Source organism: Camelus bactrianus, chromosome 29 (genome assembly GCF_048773025.1).
Source record: "Camelus bactrianus isolate YW-2024 breed Bactrian camel chromosome 29, ASM4877302v1, whole genome shotgun sequence".
Lineage (NCBI taxonomy): Eukaryota > Metazoa > Chordata > Mammalia > Artiodactyla > Camelidae > Camelus > Camelus bactrianus.
Genome location: NC_133567.1, coordinates 10,817,533 through 10,840,527, shown reverse-complemented (window position 1 = coordinate 10,840,527; position 22,995 = coordinate 10,817,533). Strand labels below are relative to the sequence as shown.

The window sequence follows — 22,995 nt, the reverse complement described above, 5'->3', positions numbered from 1 at the left end:
GGAGACGGAAGAATACCCAAACACGCAAATAAAAGAAATAATTAAACACTATATTAACTCTTGGAAGAAAACAAATAGTCTCCTTGAGATTAATTCGGCTTCGGGATAGGTGATTTCACAGAGCACTGCAGAAGATTAAACTGTAAACCATTATAAGAACTAGATACTGGACATTTTCAGGACACTCACAGCTCATCTAGACATTAATTTTTAGAAACACCCAAAAGGCATGACCGTAGCCATCCACGAGTTTCCACACCCTCCTCTGAAAGCTAGAGAACACCCCTCTAGAGCAGCTTAGTGCCAAACCCCCACGAGACCGTAAGATTTTACGCATGTGCAGTGATTCTTCTGGACGTAAACTAGGATGCCATGTTACTAGTCTCTCAAAACCAGCATCCAGAACTAGTTATATCTCAGTTTTTTGACAGATATCCTTATTTTTTTTAAGTCTTTCAGCAAACTTACTTCAAAGTACTAACAGCCGCGTAAAAACTTCCCCACCCATCCGAGCTTAAGATCTTACCCGTTTTCAATATGGCGGAGGCCGGGCCTGCGCAGTATGAACAAAGAAGGTCATTACAGTTCCTGGCATAACGTTACATGCCCTTCTTCCGGTGCGGAAGGCTATACCATTCCCTACGTGATCCTTGTGTTTGTCCTAACTCACACCGATGATTTTCCAAGATAATATGTTCCCAAGATAGTATTTCAGCCATAAGAAGATTTCTCTGTCTCAAACTATTGTGTAACTGCTGTTTATATGGTCGCGTCCGCGAAGGACCCCCGCCATCCTCGAATGGTCTGAACCAACTTCATCTCCGGTTCTAGGTGTCATGGCTGCCTCGGGGGTCTAGTACGAGTTTGCACCTGTGGTGGGGTGGGTCCGAAGCCCACACCCGGAAACCTAGCGAGGTAAAGTTGCGTCTTGGTTGTGGAGGCGACAACCTCTCCGATTCCTCGGCGATGGCGGCTTCCGGGAGTGGTATGGCCCAGAAAACGTGGGAATTAGCCAACAACATGCAGGAAGCCCAGAGTATCGATGAAATCTACAAATACGACAAGAAACAGCAGCAAGAAATCCTGGCGGCGAAGCCCTGGACTAAGGAGTGAGGAGGTCCCTGGCGAAACGCAGGGGAGGGGAGGGGTGGCGGGAGACCCAGGGGTAGTGGGAGTAGGAGTGAAGGGAATATAGAGCTTGTCTTACCATGGGCAGGGAGGAGAAAGAATAAGTGGCTGAGAAATTTTCCTTTACCTTTTTACCCCCTTAAGTAGAGCGAAGCCCCTCCACAGGGGCTTGCTTGACTCCCCATTATGTCTCTAACCCGTTTGTTTCGGGAGAATGGAAGAGGAAAATAACAGGCCATGATTTGGGTTTCCACTTTTCAACATCCAGTATTGTCATATATGCTACACACTCTGCCTTGAACCCTGTTGTCGATATACACTTTGTTGGGACCTTCAGCTCATCTCAGACTGAAGACTACAGCTATCTTCAGAAATTGAGTCAGCCCAAGGGTCTCTAAAATAATTGAGCCAACTTTTAGATCTATAACTAATTTTGGTTGCTGGTAATTATTTCAGAAACACAACGAGGCTCTACTCAGTCTTCCAAAATGTTACTCCACCATTTCACATAATCTGGAAATTATATCAGTAGAGCTTAAGGCCCTTTGCCCCTTAGCAAAACCCTTGTGTCCCTGGGAGTGATGACAGGTCAAGGATTCTTTGCAATAAATTCTCAGCATTTATCCTTTCCTGAGAGCAGATACTGTTACTCAGTCTCTCTAATGGAGAGATAGACAGGAAAAGGATGGTCAACAGCAAAAACCGTACTTCATCTGTCTCACGGTTTTTACAAGGCAAGCTTTAACTGTCAGTATTCAGATTCAGCAATGCTTATTGAGTACTTACTACTGAGCTAGGAGTTCCCATATGTCATTCAATCTTCATGACAACTAGTACTATATTTTTATTCCTTCTTTGCATATATGAAAACAAGCAAATATAGTGAATAACTTGTTTCATGTTTACACTGAGGCAGTGAACTCTGAAGTGAGCAATAGACCTAGGAACAAATCTCACAACTGTCACTGACTCTAGGAAAATTACTTATCTTCTTTTTTTATTTATAAAACAGAAAAAAAGACCTATCTCTTGGTGATGTCATAAAGATTAGATGAAATCATGTATAAAAAATGGTCTAGAACATATGTAATAGAAGCACAATAACTGTCTTTTCTTTTCCCAGTAGATAGAGAAGCAAAGATTGTAATTTCTATCTTGACTTCCAAGACCAGGTCTCCATATTTTTCAGTTGTGATCTAAATCTGTGAGCAGACATCTTTAAAAAGCTTCTCAAAGACACTAACTGACCATTCATTACAGACTGGTTAGTTTGCCTGGCCATCTCCTATTTCCACAGAGGACTGTGCATTTTAGGTTGATGCAGCCTATTAAATATTTGGAAACTATCAGCTTGCCTCACTGTCTGTGTCTTTGATTATATGCATCCTAGCTGTCTTGGGCTGCATCAGTGAGACTGAAATGTAATTTTATTCAACAATAGTTTAGTCACAACCACAGATGACAAACTGAAATAGTTATCATAGTAGAACTGAAGATTTTAGGGCTACATTTTCAATTTTGAGGCTGATACCACAGAGAAGCCTCAACCATCAACACACTGTTCTTTGAGAGTACTGTAAAATATAGGTTAATGATGCTAATAACAGCTAGCACTTAAAAAGTTTTAATATTGTCAGGCACTCATTATTTCATTTACTTTATTTCTTCCTAACAACAACTCTATGAACTATCCCTATTTATAGGTAAGGAAACAGGCACAGACATTAAGTGGTTGTCTCAAGGCCGCAGCTAGGACATAGCAGTGCAAGGATTCAAACCTAGGTAGATGGATGTCAGAGCCCACATTCTTTATGGTTAGTCCAGAAGGTTGAGGCTGAGAATACTGAGGCACAACCATCCATCCAGAGTTAGAAACCAAGATTTGGTGGTTCCAAAATTAATGGAGAAGTCTATTGAACTGGTCACATATTTTCTTCCTTTCTACTTAAGTATCATATTAAAAAACTATTTCCTCCTTTTCCCTTCCCCCAGTGGGAAATACCCCGTAGTCTTTTTACATGTGTATCATTTCCATCCCCCTTCAGAAACTGTCCTTTTATACTTCCTTTTTATTTCCCACATTTTACATTCTCCCCAATCTACCAGTGTAAACTCCTTCAATACTTAATCTCTGCAAAAACTGTCTTGAAATTGTACCTTATGTAAGAAAGTTAATTACACCATGCTTTTGTTTTGTAGTCACCATTACTTTAAGTACTGCAAAATCTCAGCATTGGCTCTACTGAAAATGGTGATGCATGCCAGATCAGGAGGCAACTTGGAAGTGATGGGCTTGATGCTGGGAAAGGTGGATGGTGAAACCATGATCATTATGGACAGTTTTGCTTTGCCTGTAGAGGGCACTGAAACCCGAGTAAATGCTCAGGCTGCTGCATATGAGTACATGGCCGCATACATAGAAAACGCCAAACAGGTAAAAATGCTGTTCCTTAAAATTTGGTAACTGCAAGTTAAGAGTCTCATTGTGACTTTTCTAAACTTAAAGTTATCCTTTTTACATTAAAGTTTGTATCTTAACTTGTTTTCAACGATTGCTATATAAAATGTATATGAGATTAGCATGGATTTTTTTAAAATAAATTCTCACTCAAGAGTAGATCTTAAAAGAAGAAAAATACGTAACTCTGTGTGGTGATGGTTGTTAACTACACTTATGGTGGTGATCATTTCACAGTATATACAGATAACAAATCATTATGTTGTACACCTGAATTAATATGTGTCAATTATATCTCAATTAAATTTTTTAAAAAATTCTGACACATTAGTTGTATGTGTTTAAAACCAAAAATTTGGAAACAACCTAAATGTCCCTGAATATAAAACTGATTAAATTATGGTATATCTAATATAATGAAGTAGTCATCCATATAATGAAAGGCTAGTCAGCCTTTATGTATTTATTTATATGAAACAAACCCCAGAATATTTTGTTAAGTGAAAAAGCAAACTGTAGAATGCCATATGTGGTATGCCATTGTGTGTGTTTTTATTAATCTACATATATGCAAAGAATATTTCTGGAAGACATATGTAAGCAGCTGGCTATAGTGGTAACTTCTGGGCTTAGAAACTAGTTGAGGGGAAAGAGGTGGGAAGGAAACTGAATGCCCTTATTGTACATTATTATTTTGTGCTTTGGGCATGTGTTATCTAAAATACCCTTTTTTTTTTCCCTGAAAGCAGCATATGCTTTGACTGCTCTGCATACTGTTATTTTACCATAAGGCTGTGTAAACAAGTAAATGACAAGCATCTCTGAAAGATTAAACAGGAACCTCAAGCTCCTTTGCTCTCATCATTTGTTAGGTTGGCCGCCTTGAAAATGCAATTGGCTGGTATCACAGCCACCCTGGCTATGGCTGCTGGCTTTCTGGGATTGATGTTAGTACTCAGATGCTCAATCAGCAGTTCCAGGAACCATTCGTAGCAGTGGTAGTAAGTATTTTTACAACCAGTTTTAATTAATTTTTCATGAAGATTTACTAAAGCAAGTATACAGAGGAAAAAACTGTGTGGTAAAAAGCAAGGCTCTGGTGTCAATCTGTTTAGGTTTGAATCTTAATTCTACCTCTTTGAAGCTGAAACTTTGAACAGCTTACTCAGCCTTCCCCCACTCTGTAAGATGAGGGTGTTTACAGCACCTGTGTCTCAGTTCCCTGCACACAGTAGGCATTCGGTCAGTGTTGACTGATTTGACTAAGTCTGAAATTGCTAGAGCATCTCTTGCTATGCTCAGAGTGGGGCAGATCTTCCACTGGTATTTTTAAATAGTATAATAATAAGATCTAATCCCTAAATTAACTATGAGAATTCTACATTTAACCACTTTAATTTTTTTCCATTTGGTTATTTTTTCCCTATTATTTGTTTATTTTAATTGTGTGTGTGCATATAGTGTTATACATACATATGTATTTCTAGGCTTACAATGTTTAGACAAATGGAAGTATATAATGATTTTATAATCAGCAGATATTAAATATACTTTTCTTGTAGATTGACCCAACAAGAACAATATCTGCAGGGAAAGTGAATCTTGGAGCCTTTAGGACATACCCAAAGGTAATTTTAAAAATTATAAGCCCCTATAATTTTTTAAATTCCAAATATTTAATTTACTTTTAGAGGTGTGTTATGGTTAGTGTCTCATTCTGTTCTAAAACAATTTAATATTTTCAAAATGGCAGTCAAACTACCACAAATTGTCCTTAGCACAAGACAGTACATTTGTGCTGCATATTGTTAATTTTACTAGAAAAACAGTCTTCATTTGTTAATAATTATCTGTATGCCCATGGCATTCTGACAAGTACTAGAGAAACAAATTAAATACATCTACTTCCTTCCCTACAATCTAGAATAGATACGAGCACAAGTGTACAGCATCTAAGGACAAGAAAAATGAATCTGTAAGCCAAATCCAGCCTTCAGCCACCAGTGATATTGAGGAAGGGTGTAAGCAATATACTTTTTTTTAATTAGAATGTTTCTGTTCAGTATTTGGCTCCCCCAAATTAATGTTTCTATAAATAGAAAGCTGCATAGAGAAACATACATTTTTTCCTCTGTTTTATTTAAATCTTCTATTTTCTTCATTTTTGTTTAGGGCTACAAACCTCCTGATGAAGGACCTTCTGAGTACCAGACTATCCCACTTAATAAAATAGAAGACTTTGGTGTACACTGCAAACAGTAAGTAATTTTAAAATGTATCTGATGCTGAAATAAGCATAAGAAACCTTAGAGATCATCCAGACCAAGTGCCTAATTTTATAGATGAGAAAAAAAGTTCAGATGAAATGTATTTCATAATACCTTTTAAAATAATTGTAAAACTATAAAAATTTAGGATAATGTTTCAATTTTTATTAATAATTGTTTTAATCTAACATGTTATTTGCCTTTCATACAACCATAAACATTTTATGAATGTATAAGGTATTTGGCCCATTAATGAAATTAACAGTCAAGGGAAGTATTCAGCACCAGCCTGACACTAGCGTTTCTGCAGCCCTCAATGTACCCAACTTCCACATAGTAGAAATTCTTCCTAAACATTTTCACTCCAAAAGTTAAAGAAGCCATACTAAAAACTACTTAATTGCATATTCCTTTAAAATAGTGAATTTTATGGTATGTGAATTATGTCTCAGTTTTTTAAATTGGTAAAGAAACCAATGAAGACAGTTTTCTCCACCTTCTAAATATATCTTGCCACCTCTCTTAATTATCACCTTGACCCAAGTCACAGCCATCTGAAACCTAAATCAAAGCACTAGCCTTCTAGCTAGTCTTCCTGCTTCTGCCCTTCACCCCTTAAAGGTCTTTTGTTAGCCAAACAGATTCTGTCAAAATGTAAGTCAGATCATGTTCCTCCTTCTCAGAGTGACATCCCGTCTCACAAAGAATAAGATCCATAGTCCTTACCATGAACCAACCATACCTTACCTTACCAACCCTTTGTAGTCTGGCCCCTAAAACCTCTCTGACACTATCTCCTGTCACTGAGCTTTTGCTGTCTCCACTCCAGCCATAGTAGCCTTTTTATAGTTTGTCAGATGTACTAGGCAGGCTCCTGCCTCAGGGCCTTTGCACTTGCTAGTCCCTCTGCCTGGAACATTATTCCTTATTTCCATGTGACTCACTATTTTAATCAGTGAGTGTCTCTTTAAAGGATACCTTAACAGAGAATGTTCATTGGTCATGCTATTTAAAATAGCACCTTCCTGTCACTCAGTGTTCCCTTTCCAGGCTTTATTTTTCTTCTTAGCACCTGTCACCATCTGCTGTGTTTTTGCTTCCTTGTTATTGACCACGTTAGAGTGTGAACTTCATGAGGGTAGAATCAATTCACTGCTCTGTCCTATCATTTAAAACGGGGTATGGCACACAGTAGGGTGGGCACCCCCTCAAAAAAAATGTGGCCTAAATGACTATATAGTGTCCCTTTTCGCCATATCGCCTATGCTACTACTGCTCTTATTTTTCTGTTTCAAAATTCTTAGAAAATTCCAGAATTTCTAAAAATGAGTTTTTAAATACTTCTGGTTTTCAGTCATCCCTGACATACGTCTGGAAAAAAAAGATTCTATTTTATTTTTCAATTAGAGGTTTGGGATTAAATCACTTAATCGGTCCTACTGAAAAGAATTTAAGCCATTTCTCTTTGAGAGAATTGCTTCTAAGCATGGAAACACCTTTGCTGTGATTCTTCAATTTTCAGAGTTAACAATCCTTTTTTTTTCATTTATATTGAGTTACGGTATCAAAAGCTTATACCTTTAATATCTACTCTGCCTTTTTTCACCAGCAGCAGCAACTTTTGAGACAAACAAAAAAAAACTGAGGCAGTCTATGCTTTCTGTATCCAAACAAGCCTGCATTTCCTGTTTTCCTGAAATATGAGCCTATCCAAGAGGAGTAGTGCTTTCTAGCTACTGCATTGCTAGAGCCTAGAATTTTGAACCTGCAGTTACAGGATATTCACAGATACTTCCTTACTTAGGACGAGTTCCTAAATAAAGAGTAAACTTTTTCAAAGGGCAAATAAATGGCTTAATTTATTTTTATTTCAAATCTTTAATGAAACATAGTGCCAAGTTGAAAGATCAGGGGTTTTGTGCAGGCTGGTTACAGAGCCATTTCCGAAATTATTTGACAGTGAGCTATTATTTGCAATTTATATTGACCTTTCTTTTTTCTTTCCTACCTTAAACCCCAGATCATAGTCCAAAGTTTGTTTTAAACATAAAATATAATGTAGATATTAAATATACTTAACTTTGAAGAGAGAAAATAGGACACAAACTATTTTGTAAATTAGCTTGTATATTATCAGTGTTATAGAGTCAAATGGTTCTATGAAATTTATTATAAAATAAACAACAATCTTGTACCGTTCCCTTTCCCATTCCCCAGAGACAGTCCCTTAAACTGTGATAGTTATTCCATTTAAGTATTTACCCCCATAACTTCAGACAGCATGCTGATAGTGCTACTTCTTGATTTTCAGTTCTAGGCAGTATCTATTATTGACATCCTGTAAAGAAGATGAGGATTTAGCTCCACGAGTAATTTTGAATATTCTTCTTGTTTTCAACTCTGCTACTGAGATTTGCAGCTAATCACTACATATTAGACCAAAAAATTTCATTGCATCAACCTATGGAATTAAAACAGTAATTACATTAAGGTGATCCATAAGTTTTAAAACATAAAAGTCTATTCTAGACCCTCAAGTTTGAGTTCCCTTATTTTCCATCCTCTGTAGATCTAAATATCTGCTGCTGTGCTCATCCTCTCACCTCTTTTTTCTAAATTGTCAGGTACAACCCCTCCTTTCTAAAGCTAATCTGTCCACTGGAGCCCCTGCCCCCCTTCCCCATGCCTAACCCATTCAACTCCTAGGGCCTCACTTCTTAAATAATGTCTTAAATGTCTACACTCTGGATGTAACAGTAAAGACTAAAGTTTTCGTAACAGACATAACTTACATCCTTTTGCTGCCACTTTCTGTGAGGCTTTGAACAAGGCCTTTACTCTCTAGAGCTATTTCTTTGTCTGTAGAATGGGAATAATAAATCCTTCCTTGTATAATTGCGGGGAAGATTAAATGAGAATGTATGCAAAGCACTAGGACATAATAGGTGCTCAAGAAATATTTTATTCCACTTCTACATTTCACTAGCTATGTCCTTTTTATCTACACATACGCATGAGTATCTTAATATTGAAAAGGCTATTACTTAATTCTGATGTCTTTAAATTCATATTCCAATTTCTTCACTCTTTAATTGAATCAACAAGCATTTTTTGGTTGTATCCATGTGTCTTTATCTTTTGCATCACTAACCTGAGTCAGCCTTTTCTCCTTACATCTGCCCCACTGCGGCGCCATCCTTTGAGTTATCTTTGCCTCCACTTTCTCTCCTTTAACACATTCTACCACAGGCAGCTTTCTAAAACACTTCTTTGGCTATATCCTTGACCTGCTCAGACACCTTCCATGAGTCCCAAGTACCTAGAAGATAATTTCTTAGCCTTTTTTGTAATGTCCTCTGCCAACTCGACCCCAACATAGCTTTCTAGGTTTCCCTCACATAATTCTGCTACTGCCAAACTGTCCAGGCAAACTGGTTAACGTATTAGCCCTTTCATGACTTTCCTTTTTGTGAGTCAGAGCTCTCTGCGTAATGCCCTTCGTGCTCTAAACATAACCACACTGTAGACTCATGCAAGAGTTACTCTTAAGTCCTGGGACTTCTCAGGTAGTTCTGTCTATACATGAGTACTCATTTCTACCATTTAATTGGTGGGTGATTAAATGTGCACTATAGCATCACTTATTGTTATTCAACATACATCATTAATATTTCACTTTTTGTAGATTCATTCCAAATTTCCCATAAAAATGGTAAGCTCCTTAAGGTAAAGAAGTCCCTTGTGTTTCTTTGTATCCATTGATTTACAGAACATAGTGAGATATTCAAATATTTATTACTTTAAAAAATATATATGTTTTTCATACATTTAACCAAATTTTTCTTGCTACCCCTTATTATAAATTAGGCACCTTTGGAAGCAGAAATTATTTTTCATGCTTTAAGGACCTATTTTGAAGTTTACTTTTCCAAAAAGCAGTAGGCCCTAATTGGGATTAGAAAGTGAGGAATGGGGAATCAACGTGTCATTTTCAGTATTTTTAAAAGCCTAACAAAAGTTACAGTAGACCCTAGAGAGGCAGTTCATTAAGTTTATGTGCTATTGGCTGGAATTTATGAACTCAATGACATGGATAAACATGTATCACTGAGAAGTTTTGATTAGTTCTTGATAACTCCTTAGGAATTACTGGACTCTACAGAGGGAAGAAATGTAACACAAGATTGTTTATAGTTAATGGAAGATTTGAAACTACACCCCTGAAGAGTAAGGAAACCATGTTTACCTATTGTTCTATTGGACTAAAAATTAAAACATGACTATTTGGATTTAAATGTAATTCACTTATATTTAACTTTTATATGATGCTGTTGAATTTTTTTTACCTACTAAATATGTGCTTTTGTTTCATAGATATTATGCCTTAGAAGTCTCATATTTCAAATCTTCTTTGGATCGCAAATTGCTTGAGCTTTTGTGGAATAAATACTGGGTGAATACGCTGAGTTCCTCTAGCTTGCTTACTGTAAGTACTGTGCTTGCAAGAAATGTGTTTGAATTTTATCTAATCTATATAAGTTCCTTTTTTATGGAAAGGCTATATCTGCTCTGGCCAAGGTAGCAGGTGGGGTCATAGACTACATAACCAGAGGTGGATTGGGGTACTAGGCCAAGCCAAAATCTGTGTCATATACCAATGAGACCAAGTCTAGATGACAAATACAGTGGCCAGATGAGGGTAATATCTGCCCCTGCCTTAAACAGACTTAGAGAGAGAAAAATATAGGTAATGTTTTTTGTTGTGTGTCTCAGGTAGGACTCTGATTACAAGTGACAAGAGACCCAACCAAACTGGCTTAAACAGAAAAGAGAATCCTGTAAACTGAAAAGTCCAGGAGTAGGGCTTACTTCAGCCACAGCCTAAGTTTGCATGCAAACAATATTATGAGGTCTCAGTCTTTCTCTGTCAGCTTTAATTTCAGGTCAGTTAGCTTAAGTTTCAAACTTCATACACACAGGCACGCACGCACGCACGCACACACACACGCCTACCTACCTACCTGCCTGCCTGCATGTTTCCAGGCGCGGGCGCGCACGCGCACACGCGCACGCACGCGCACACACACACACACACGCGCACACACGCGCACACACGCACGCACGCACACGCACACACGCACACACGCACACACACACACACGCACACACGCACACACACACACACGCGCACACACACACACACACACACACACACACACACACACACACACACACACACACACACACACACACACACACACACACACACACACACACACACACACAATGGGCCAGGGCAAGAGCTTCAGTGCTGGGCTGGGGTAGAAGAAACTCCTTCAGGAGCATGTGGACTAAGAATGTCCGCAGAAGGAAATCAGAATATCACTACCTTAAAGCTGAACAGGTGGGAAGGAAAAAAGGCAATGATTCTAACATTTAGAAGGATATTTATTTAACAAGCTTCTATCTAGAGCTTAGCAAGGAACCGTTTTTTTATTTTGTTTTACCTTTTTTTTTTTAAGTAAGTCACTTTATATAGTACAGCAGTATAGTATAGTGGTTAGAACCACAAAATTTAGAATAAAATAAACTCAGTTCAGAAATACCTGCCCCTTTACTAGCTGTGTGTGACCTTCAGAACTTAACTTAATGTGACTGAGTCTTTCTTGGGCTCAATGATAATAGTACCTACATTGTTAAGTACACTGAGAATTACATGAAATACTCTATAAATTAAACAGTTAGCAAAGTGCTTGGCATACAATAAAGCCTCAATAAATTATTTTTTTGTTTCTTTGGGTCATTGTATTCATGGGAAAAGACCTCACTTGAGCATATTTACTATGATTTTAAATACAGTTCTGACAAGCTTTCTGTTCCTATTTCTTATCCTCAACAGTCAAAAGTAGCAAATTAGAAGGAAGGTGAATGATCATAATAGCAAACATTTATTAAATGCTTTCTATGTATCAGACACTGCTAAATGCCTTATATGTGGTAGTTCCTTAGAGGCAAGTTTACTAATAGCAGCCAGAAGTAACACATGGTGGCAAGGGGAGGACTTAAGACCAGAGCAGTCTTGACTTTCGTATAAAAGCATGTACAGCTCTACTTACTCAACCTATGGCTGTCCCTGTATTCCAGCACTGCATATATTGAAGACAATAATAAAGAAAATGTCAAATTATATTTCCTCTTTTTGTGATTCTATACCTAGTACATTGCAGCATTTTAAGAAAAAATATATAAATACATGTTCATTTCATCTCTTTCCCCAGCTAAGGCATGTAATCTAAAAGCTACCAGAAAAAAAGTTATTTTCTGATTTATGTTAATTCTCTGTGTGTTTGAACTGTAACTGGTTTTTTTTTCCCATTTTAATAGTATGACTGTTTCTCCCATCTTACATTTTTACAGCTTGAGCTAAATCTTCCAAATGCGAAGTGGTCTACAAACCTTAGGGTTGTCTCCAAATCTGTTGGGAGGGAATGTATTGGTGACCTAAACCATGTAGATTCAGACAAAGTGAATATAATTGCATCGTTTAAAAATATCCCGAGTTTGTAAAGTCATCGGTAGCATTTTAAAGGGCTCTTTGTAGTAACTATGATGACAGCAAATAACTTTTTTAAAGTGTCTTGTAGTCGAAATATATTTCCTGTACAGTCTTATAAACTGCAAATAGAATAACGTAAAGATCCATAAAAATCTTTTTAAAATATTACAGTTAAGTGTACATATGTAATTATTAAAATTCTTTTAAATGTATGAAATATTAACAGTATATATCATGTTCCAGCTTACTACATGTGAGTGTGTGTGTGAGCATATAGAAATGCTCCAAAGTATAACTTTAGTTATCGCTAAGTGGAGGGGTTCTAGGTATTTCCTTTTTTCTTTATATTCTACATGTTCCAAATTTTGTATATAACTTAGTTTTATAATCAGAAAAGCTAAAACAAATATAATATTTTAAATATTGTCATAAATACTAATTCTAGGAGTTCAACAACAAAAAATAACAAAATTAGCTAACAATTATTAACCCTTTACCGGGTGCCATGGACAGTCCTAAGAACTTTATATACATTACTTAATTTAATCTTCAGAATAGCTTTAAGGTAGAAAGTATCACCTTCCTCCCCCATTTTCACAAGAAGACTTGAAGGCTCAGAAAAGTAAAGGAGTTCTCCCAAGGCCTCCCACCTAATCTACAGCAGGGCCAGAACCTGGACTCAGATCTGTGTACTTCAAAGCCTCTCATAATAACAAATATTAGATTTAAGCAGTCAGAAAGAAAAATTCCAAATTTAATCTTGAAATTATAAAAGGGGAAAAACTCTACACTTGAATTGCCTGAGCTTTGGAATCAGTCTTTACAAGTACAATTTGACTTCTTCACTGACTGTCCACTTAGATTTCATAGTGGAACTTTGTAAATGAAATGTTCTATACAGAAGAGAATCTACATACATGTATATTTTTCAAGTGATAGACTTTGTATATTGACATAATATCATTTTCCCCACAGAATGCAGACTATACCACTGGTCAGGTCTTTGATCTGTCTGAAAAATTAGAACAGTCAGAAGCCCAGCTGGGACGGGGGAGTTTCATGTTGGGTTTAGAAACACATGACCGAAAATCAGAAGACAAACTTGCCAAAGCTACGCGAGACAGGTGAGAACAAACCTATTCCTGCTCCTCTTTTTCTTTCAAGATTTGCAAATAACAGGATTCAAATTCCATATAGTTCAATTTACTTATAACTTAGGTGGTATCTGAATATTACTTCTTTGGACCTTTAAGAGTTGTCAAATGCAAGTTTTAACTTTGAAAATTTAGGGCATATTAGGTAAGAATATTAAATGCTTAAAGGTCTAGGTAATATGAAAATTTTCATCACCTTTTCTAGGTTCAGCTAGAAAGTATAACTAACAAAACAGGTCCACTGCTGGATCTTTTAAAAAAAAAAAGAATTCAAAAGGATGTCCTAATCTACTCTGACTTAGTCATCTTTAGGAGGATTAAATTAGGATTTCTTAAATTAACCAATTTCAAATTTTTATAAAGTTTTAAACCCCTAAATATCAGAGAAATAGTTGTATCTCTCTTAAAGTATTTGTCTGAAATAATCATTTATACTAAAAATCCTTTACACTATACAGTAATTTAGTATCTCAAATTTCACTACCAAGAATTTTTAGGAACAAACTTGGAATACATTCTCTGATAACTTATGAAATAATTACGTGGTCCTTCAGATGCACACAGGATTGGGAAGACTACTAAATAACATTTACTTTCACAAAAATTTGCATTTGAATGTGATAGAGGTAAAGAGGAAGGGAAAACTATGTGGACATCTATGTAAACAGATACCTTGGTATCCACGTGAAGGAAAACTAGACTAGGAAAGAGGAGAGAGAAGGGAAGGTGAAGTGTATTAGGAGTAGCAGCTATGCTGAGTTAGAATTATCTCATTCCTTTCTTCTCCGTGGGTTTTTAAAAGGCACAGGGCTAGTAGCCTGAATAAGAATTAAATTTTTATTTGACAGCAGGTCTTACTTTTGATACTTGCTCTAAGTGTGTCATTTTGCTCATCTGTCTTTGTATGTCTGATTTATAATTTTATCTGCCTTTACATCTCAGTTTCTTATGAAGCAAAAAATTTCACTGTGGGAATGTGTAGTTATATAAGAAGAGAAGTAGGAAGGCTAAAAGTAGTAATACAAAAGCAGAATTTTCCTTTTTTGGGGTAACTTTACAAGAATTGCATCTCTTCTGAATATTGGTAGGGTTTTTATCATTTTTTTGTTTTGTTTTGTTTTTCCTTTATCAATTCTAAAATCAAAGTCCTTCACTCACTAGCCTAATTTTGACTTTGAATTGTTTGAAGGGTGTTTGTGATTATTTCAGGGAAAAAAAGCGTAAGATTTTTAAAATTATTCTAAGTAATGAACAATAAGGAATAGCAGATTTTAATGTAATATTGGAATTCATCTATAATTCTGAATTATACACAACTTCAGTAACCTTCTAAAACATAACTTTTCCCAAACCTTGTGACAAGTAACAAAATTAACTATTATGAATTATATCAAATTTTACATTGTCATTCTCTTGTGAAGATGCTAGTAAGTAGTGAAATGGTCAAAAGAAATGTAGGAGGCTGAAAGTTACAATAGTAAACTTTAGCATAAACTATAAATTGGTGTGGTTTGGGGAGTATGAATAGAACCAAAAATCATTATTGGGGGTGCAAAGGATGGAAATGAGGGGGAGGGGACTTGCACGTTTGAAACAGTTTTCAGTTCTTATGATATTATGTGATGTGTTTTTTCTTTCCAGCTGTAAAACTACCATAGAAGCTATCCATGGATTGATGTCTCAGGTTATTAAGGATAAACTGTTTAATCAAATTAACATCTCTTAAACAATCACTAAGTAGTATTTTTGCCTGAAAGCCAGTATGAGAAAATACTCAAATAACAGTTTAAAACCAGTTACCAAAAATCTAATTAGAAGAATAAGGTGCTCTGAAGTGTCCTGAATATTAACATCCTATAATAAAATTCTTTAAAATGAAATTGTTCCTTCATTGTTTTGTGGGAGGGGTTACATTATTTTTCTAGTATCCTTTAATGTTCTTAAATATGAGGGAAATTAAAAAAATAATAATAAAATAAAATGTGAAAAAAAAATGAGGGAAATAAATATTTATTAGAACCTTTCCCTTTTTAAAGAATTCTTGCCTATCTAAATCAGTCAAAAGATGTCATCATTTCACTTGCCATACTGTAAGAGCCACTTTTCAATTTGCCTAAACCTTCTTTTGAACAATCTATTGGTAAAAATACAATTTAATATAATATTTTATATTCCTATGAAACATTAACCAAATCACACCATAACTTATTTTCATGAAAATCAAATACCCTATTTCAGACAGAGCCTGCCACAAGGTATCTAGTCATTCAGATATTCACCAAATACCTTTACTGAACCAGCCCAGTTTTACTCTCTGGGGATATTCTGAACAAGATAGACCTGGCCACTGTCCTCACAGAACTTACAATGAAGGAAAAAGCTAAGTTAACAAGAATCTCAGTATACTGCTACGAAGGGGGAAATAAGTGTGCTGGGAAACACTCAAGAGGAACACTTACCCCAGAGAAGAGTTACCCAGGTAGGCTTCCTGAAGGAAGTGACCTGACATTAAGCTGAAATTTGAAAGATAGAAAGACTAGCCAGAAAAAGCATAATGGGGAGGCAATTACTTTTATAGGCATAGAGAACAGCAATGTGTGGAAGGCCTAAAGCAGAGAGCAAGAACCTAGAACCTGCAAAAACTTGAGATTTCAGTTAGACTTAAGAGTGTCAAGTAGGACTTCAGGAGTGAGAAGAGACCACTTTAGTGGGCAGGATGAGCATAGATCCTGCAGGGGCCTTTTGGGCTTTATCCTAACAGCAATAAGGAGTTAAAGAGTTTTAAACAACAGAAATGTACTAAATGTTTCTAAGAGCACTCTGGTTAAGAAAGTTGTGGGCAAGGGCTGGTGAGATCAGATGAGATGATCTGTCCAAGAGTGAGAAGAGGGCCCAAGATGAACCATGGCAAACATCAAATTTAAGAATGGTCAGAGGAGGAGGAGACCACAAGAGCAGAGAGGTAAGAAAAGTTAAAAGAATTACTTTATGAGTGACTTCACATGCTGTCCTGAAGACAAGGAAAACAAAGCCTAAAATTTTATTATTTTTACCAATGAGGTGTTCTTTGGTAAGATAAGGAAGCCAATTAACATTGTATCCAAATACTTTCTCAGTTGATAATGAACTATTTTTTATCTCACTTTATATCCTTTTAAATAAAAGCAGGCATCCCAGTTTGAGATGGCTCATTTAGATGGCTGACCTCCATTTTTAGGCCATTAAAAAAAAAGACCTCCATTCTTAAAAAATGACTGTCCCCAATGAGCAGCCAAAATCTGTATTTACTGCCACACCCTTCAGCAACACCAACACATACGGAGCCATTCAATTAGGAACAATGACAAACTCCTTGAGGTTTCTCAGACATGGCTGAATGGTTAAGGTTTTAACATGAAAGAGTAAGGAGTCACTGAAGTCACCATGAAAACATACTAGGAGTTTTCATTCCAAGACATGAATACTGCTACCCATGTTTAATCTGACATTGGTGAGCTAATCAATTGCATTCTTGGTGTGATGGAAATGCCTATGCTAATAACTGACGGAACTGCCAGAAAAAGACTTGTCAGTCCTAACATCATTGGACTCAGTATGTCAGTTATGATGCCTTGGTTGCAGTAACAACAAGAAGGACAACAAATTTAAACAATTAAAAACAACTGTTGGCTGACCTAACTTCAGAGTCCAAAATCATACTTGGCTTAGGTATAGTTGGATTAGGCTTCCTGTAATGGTTCTCAGCTCTGCCCTCCACATGTTGATGTAAACCTCAAGTTGGATCCCTCCGAAATAGCTGCACACCACACCATCCAGTTACAGGGAAAAGCTACTCACAATTTTCAAAATAAGGTTCTGATTTCACTCTGATAGGTCTAACTTGGGGTCATGAGCCCAACCCTGGGATTATATATATATATAGTGACTGGTGTAGACCAATTAAGGGCAACTCCTGGAGCTGGGAGTGGGGCCAATGACACCCAAAATGCATGACTGCTACACACTAAGGCTAAATGGATACTACAGGGACAACAATGTCCCTCCCCTCTGCTCAATGGTCCAGCCCAGGCAAAAATAGCCCCAGAAAAGAGCATTTGCATTATACTATATATGCAGTAACTTTATTAAAAGCAAGCTCCTTTACAAATATTTCTAAAGTATATTAAATGTTAATATATTGTCATGATTGCTTTTGGTATAAGTGCTCCAATTCATAATATTGAGATTTTTAGTAAATCAAGGTTCAATTTTCAGCCATTATTCAGAAACTAAATCATGAATTGGGGTTGCCTTTTCCAGCAGAATATTATCTTACAGCCTTGAGCTATTCAGGAGCTAAAAAGGCCGTTTTCTAAGTGAAGTCTGTTTTTTGTTCAGCTTCAAATTTTTTCAGAGATAATTTCTCAAGTTCTTTGGTGATAATATACAGGAAATGTCAGTCATCATCAAAAACTAAATCCCAATGTCCAAGTAATAAAACTGGAGCCAGAAGCACAGACTGGAGCAGAGATGGAAAGAAGTCAATGCATACGGAATAGGGATTGGGACCAGTTAAGGATACAGTGAGATCCCAGAATCAAGGGTGTTCCAAATTTTCCAGATTGTTTTAAGGTCCTAGTTCCAAACAATTCAACATTAACTTCTCTCTCTCTATATATATATATAGTTGAGAATGTATGCATTTAGTACCACTTTTAGGTTACACTGTCCAGTTATATGAGTACTCCTTTCTACACACTTTATTCATTGATTAATGCTAAGACACCACACAAGTTATTTTGAAATCAGTAGTACTGCCAAGAACAGAGAGCCAACAGGGGCAGAGAAATCATTTGTGCTCCATTGTTTCTGAAACTGGAAAATAAGCTCTGAGACCAAACATCACATGCTCCATTTGAGGGATCAAGTCTGAAGATTGTCGTCACAAATTAGTGTGACGACCTGGTATTCAGGATTTTGAAAAATCACTGCATTGCACAATAGAATAATAAACTACCCTATAGTACAGCCACTTGAAAATAAACACAGAAGAGCAGGAGCATAAGTAACTTTACAATGAATCGGAGGAACTGTTTGGGAGTTGGAGTGCTGCATACTGCAGAGGTTCAGACTTTCCAAAAACTGTTCTGTGAGTGATGAGGTACAGATGCATAAGTCATGCATGCAGAGAAGAGTTCATTTATATTGCTAAGCCTGCACTGTATCCACATGTAGCTGACTAATCTGAACTGAACATAGACTGCTGAGTTTCCAAGGTTTCTTTCTAAATTTCTGGGTTGTTTTAACTATAAACTCCAAACACACACACATGGGTGAGCAATGTGGTTTTTTGTTTTTTAGTTTATTTTTTTTAAGAGAGAAGCATACTACATAGAATGATGCCTCTTATTTTTGCTCATCCATATGATATAAGTAAAAGTTGATCATGTTCAAATTATGATGGGGTAATTATTTCATTCATTGTTTAATAATTGATGTGTTTATGTCATTGCATTTGTTAGTTAGAAAATTGAAAATCTAATTGTGTGTTCTCTCATTATGGTCTATTTTCAATATAACTTTTAACATCAAATACATTTACCTTCTTGGAGCCAAATGCTAATTTAAGGACTTCAAGTAATTTGTTCTGAGGTAATCAGTCTGTAAGTTTCTACAAATTTCTAAACCTTTTATCCAAATATTACTGGAAGAAATGCCATTTATCTTTGTAAATATAAAGTTATGATCTACTTACTTTAGGAAACTAGTAACACAAAACTCAGGTCAACTGTAACCAGATTGGCGTATTTAAACTTTTGATCTCAGGAATCAGAATATTATAAAAATAAAATAAGGAACTCTGTCACTTCAGGTCAAATTTGGGAGGAAACAGCTAAAATCACAGCTTGATAACTAACACCAATGATTAATTGCTTTTTCAACATGTGGATTATCCTGGTGCCAAAAATTATGGAACAATTGCCTAACAAATTGGAGAGTCCCTGATGTCGGTACTCATATTTTCTTTGGATTATACTAAGCAATTATGCTAAACTTTCTAATGACTGAGTAAAATGGTATTGTGCCTTGGGGCACATTTTGATGAACTACAGTTGTACTTTTCATAACCTAAGAGATGAATGCATCAAGAATAGAGCTCTGTGACCTTTATGTTAGATTTTTAAGAGGATTATAAATACCTATCACATAACTATGAATATGTTTAACATCACAAGCCATAACTTTAAACTATTTACCTTCCTAAAAACTTGCTGGTATAAGCTCATCTCCAAATAAATGTTTTATTTACATGATTCATTTTTGTTCCTAGAAGTTGTTACTTTATACTCCCTTCTCAATTTATAATTATGTTTTAATTTCTTTTTTTAAATTGAAGTATAATTTTTTAAATTGAAGTACAGTAACCAACTGTACCTCAATTTTTTATTTGAATAAACTTCAATTTTATTATTTGTATTATTGATGATACTAAATCAGTCCTTTAAAACATGACTGTGTTTAGCTTTCATCTTTTACCACAACTTCTATGTAATCCTTCTATCATTTCTTCATGTGTTTCCAATATACTTAAGGCTATTAAGATTCTGGGCTTAAATAAAGTTACACAAATTAGAATAAATAGGAAATTAATTTATGATCTTATATATGAGAGCACACCATGTGAATAATTAAAACCATCTGAAAAGCTCTATAGCTTCAAAGAAGTGAATTTGATATGCTGCTAATGTGAGAATTATACATGAACACCACTTTTCAGGGGGGATTGTTTTTAAATTTTCTAACTAGTCTTAATATTTAAGGTAAAACACCACATTACTTAAAACTAGGGAACTATGAACTGTTGGAAGGGTAATGCATTTAGACAGACATAAACATTATGGACTTCTAGTTAGCTCAAGACCTAAAAATAGTTCACTAACAGTGCTTGACCCCACTGTGGAAAACAGTATGGAGATTTCTCAAAAAACTAACAATAGAACTACTATAGGATGCAGCAATTCCACTTCTGGTTATATATCCAAAAAAAAAAAAAAAAAAACCAAAACACTAATTAGAAAAGATACATGCACCCCAATGTTCATAGCAGCACTATTTATAATTGCCAAGGTATGGAAGCAACCTAAGTGTCCATCAGTAAATAAATAGATAAAGAAGATACTCAGCCATTAAAAAGAATGCAATTTTGTCATTTGCAACAACATGGCTGGACTTGGAGGGTATTATGCTAAGTGAAATAAGTCAGACAGAGAAAGACAAATACTGTAAAATATCACTTATATGTAGAATCTAAAAAATACAACAAACTAGTGAATAAAACAAGAAGTAGCAGACTCACAGATACAGAGAACAAACTAGCAGTTACCAGTGGGGAGAGGGAAGGGGGAGGGGCAATTAGTGATAGGGGAGTAAGACATATAAACTATTATGTATAAAATTAGCTACCAAGATATATTGTACAACATAAGGAATACAGCCAATATTTTATAGTAACTATAAATGGCGTGTAATCTTTAAAAATTGTGAATCACTATGTTATACACCCATAACTTACATAATACTGTACATGAACTATAACTCAATAAAAAAGTATTTTATCTTTTCAGTAAAGAGCAAAACTAAAACAAAAGCTATATTAAATATGAGATTTGGGAGCACAAGTAGAAAGTATATTTTCTAATTCTCAGGCTCCTGCTACCAGATTTCTAAGAGCATCTTTGATAATACTATATTCATCACATTAATATCACACTATAAGAACATTACATTTCAACCAAGATTTTGAATTTCAACTTATAAGTGGAACTCTAAATATAATAAAGTTAGTTTTTCCCACTAAGAAAAAGAAAATGTGCATTCTGCCTTATGAGCTTAAATCCTGCTATAAACCAAAATCCAAATTGCCCACTGTTGCCTAAAGGCTGATCTAGTTCCTGTTTTCCTCTCTTTCTGTTCTCCTCCCTCCACACTATGCTCCAGCCACTGTTTCCTGGGATGTTATGCTCATCCAGCTCTTTCCCCCATCCAAGCCCTCACACTGGCTGCTTCCTGGGCCTGGAACATTTTCTCCCAGGCGCTCACAGGCCTGGCTCCTCAGGGTCCTCATTTTTCAAGTCTCAGCTCAAATTCTGCATCTACAGAGAGGACTAACCTGTCTCTCTCATCTCAAGAAAACACCTCTCCATCTCCCTCCTTCTCTCCAACTTCTTTACCTTCCACACACTCATTTTATTCTATTTATTTCCTTCACAGAATGTACTATAACCTGAAATCATCCTGGCCACTGATTTACTTAGTTTTCACTGTCTCCCTTACCAGAAGGTAAATACCACAGGGATGGGGACTTGGTCTAACTACCTCCTGCTTCCTTGGCACCTTGAACAACGGCACATGGTAGGCAACTGGTAAATACCTGTTCAATGAAGAAATAAATCTGATGGACATTTCAATTTGCTTTTAAGAAACATTAACAATATGTGTTTTTAGGATGACAAAATTAACTGTTTATGCCTTTTTATGGGAAACTGACTTATTTCACCATAAGATTATTATAAAATGAAAATCTTTCTCCAAACTTCTTAACATATTTAAAACAAGAATGAAAAAAGTTTTTTTAATTTTTCAATCAAGGGTTACTATTGCAGAAATATGCAAACAGCCGTACACATTACTATAAAAGCACCAGCCATTCTCAAAAACAAGCATGAAGGAATGGAACTCTTTTCAAACAAGCTAACTGAAAAAAGCAGACAGGAGCCAAAAAAATTAAGCAATTAAATGCAAATATACAAGATGTTTTCACTGATTTTAACAAATTGTTTTGAAAGATACAGTGTATTTACACTGTGATTTTGGCTCTTAGCCTTAATCCATCACCAACTAATTAAACTTTTGCTGAACTTATTATTGGCCTGATAAACTTAAGCAGTGTCTTAGATCTCTGTTAGAAGACAGAGGTTCCCCACCCTTGGTTGGAAAGACAATTTTTTAAATTCCTAAATCATAAGCAATGAACTTTTCCTGAAATCTAATCTAAAAATTTTCCAAAATTCTAAGTCCTTTTCTTGCAAATGCTTCCTGAAAGACTCAAACCAAAGTATTAGCCTCAATTGACAACAGACGTTTCAGGGATAAAGATAAAACATTACTTGAATTAGAACATTTGTGGCAATGTTTACAAAAGTACTTTTCAGAAAACACTTTTACTCTAAAATATATTAGCTGTATGACATAAGTGTGACTTTAAGATAATGAACTGATTTCCAGCTTAGATCCCTTAAGTTAGTCACATCTCATACCTGCTATATTTATTACAATTTGACCCACTAGTGGAGGGTGAAAGTGAACCATTTTAGGAAAGAGTTTTTGTGTATTAAACATGGTATAACTTTAAAAATACAACTTGAGAAAGCTTTGTATATTAAAATTAATAGA

At 35.8% G+C, this 22,995-nt stretch overlaps 1 protein-coding gene across 3 annotated transcripts; it reads left to right on the top strand.

Moving 5' to 3' along the window:
* Window positions 1–647: 647 nt before the first annotated feature.
* COPS5 (COP9 signalosome subunit 5) lies at window positions 648–15,443 on the top strand. 3 transcript variants are annotated; one of them, XM_045507103.2, is made up of 8 exons: window positions 648–915; window positions 3,328–3,562; window positions 4,459–4,587; window positions 5,149–5,214; window positions 5,759–5,844; window positions 10,228–10,339; window positions 13,385–13,533; window positions 15,205–15,443. In XM_045507103.2, the coding sequence occupies exons 2-8, from the start codon at window positions 3,377–3,379 to the stop codon at window positions 15,287–15,289; spliced, it is 813 nt and encodes a 270-aa protein (XP_045363059.1). In that variant the 5' UTR covers window positions 648–915; window positions 3,328–3,376; the 3' UTR covers window positions 15,290–15,443. The 3 variants fall into 3 exon arrangements, with proteins under 3 accessions (XP_045363059.1, XP_010968931.1, XP_045363060.1); XM_010970629.3 differs by having other exon boundaries at window positions 650–1,109; XM_045507104.2 differs by lacking the exon at window positions 648–915 and adding an exon at window positions 978–1,117.
* Window positions 15,444–22,995: the final 7,552 nt, after the last annotated feature.

What these genes read in the sequence shown, in the direction of transcription:
- COPS5 (XM_010970629.3), top strand. Translation starts at nt 967, where the DNA reads ATGGCGGCTTCCGGGAGTGGTATGGCCCAGAAAACGTGGGAATTAGCC. An exon ending in GCGAAGCCCTGGACTAAGGA is followed by an intron (nt 1,110 to 3,327) that starts GTGAGGAGGTCC and finishes TTTGTTTTGTAG; the next exon opens with TCACCATTACTTTAAGTACT. An exon ending in CCTTTAGGACATACCCAAAG is followed by an intron (nt 5,215 to 5,758) that starts GTAATTTTAAAA and finishes ATTTTTGTTTAG; the next exon opens with GGCTACAAACCTCCTGATGA.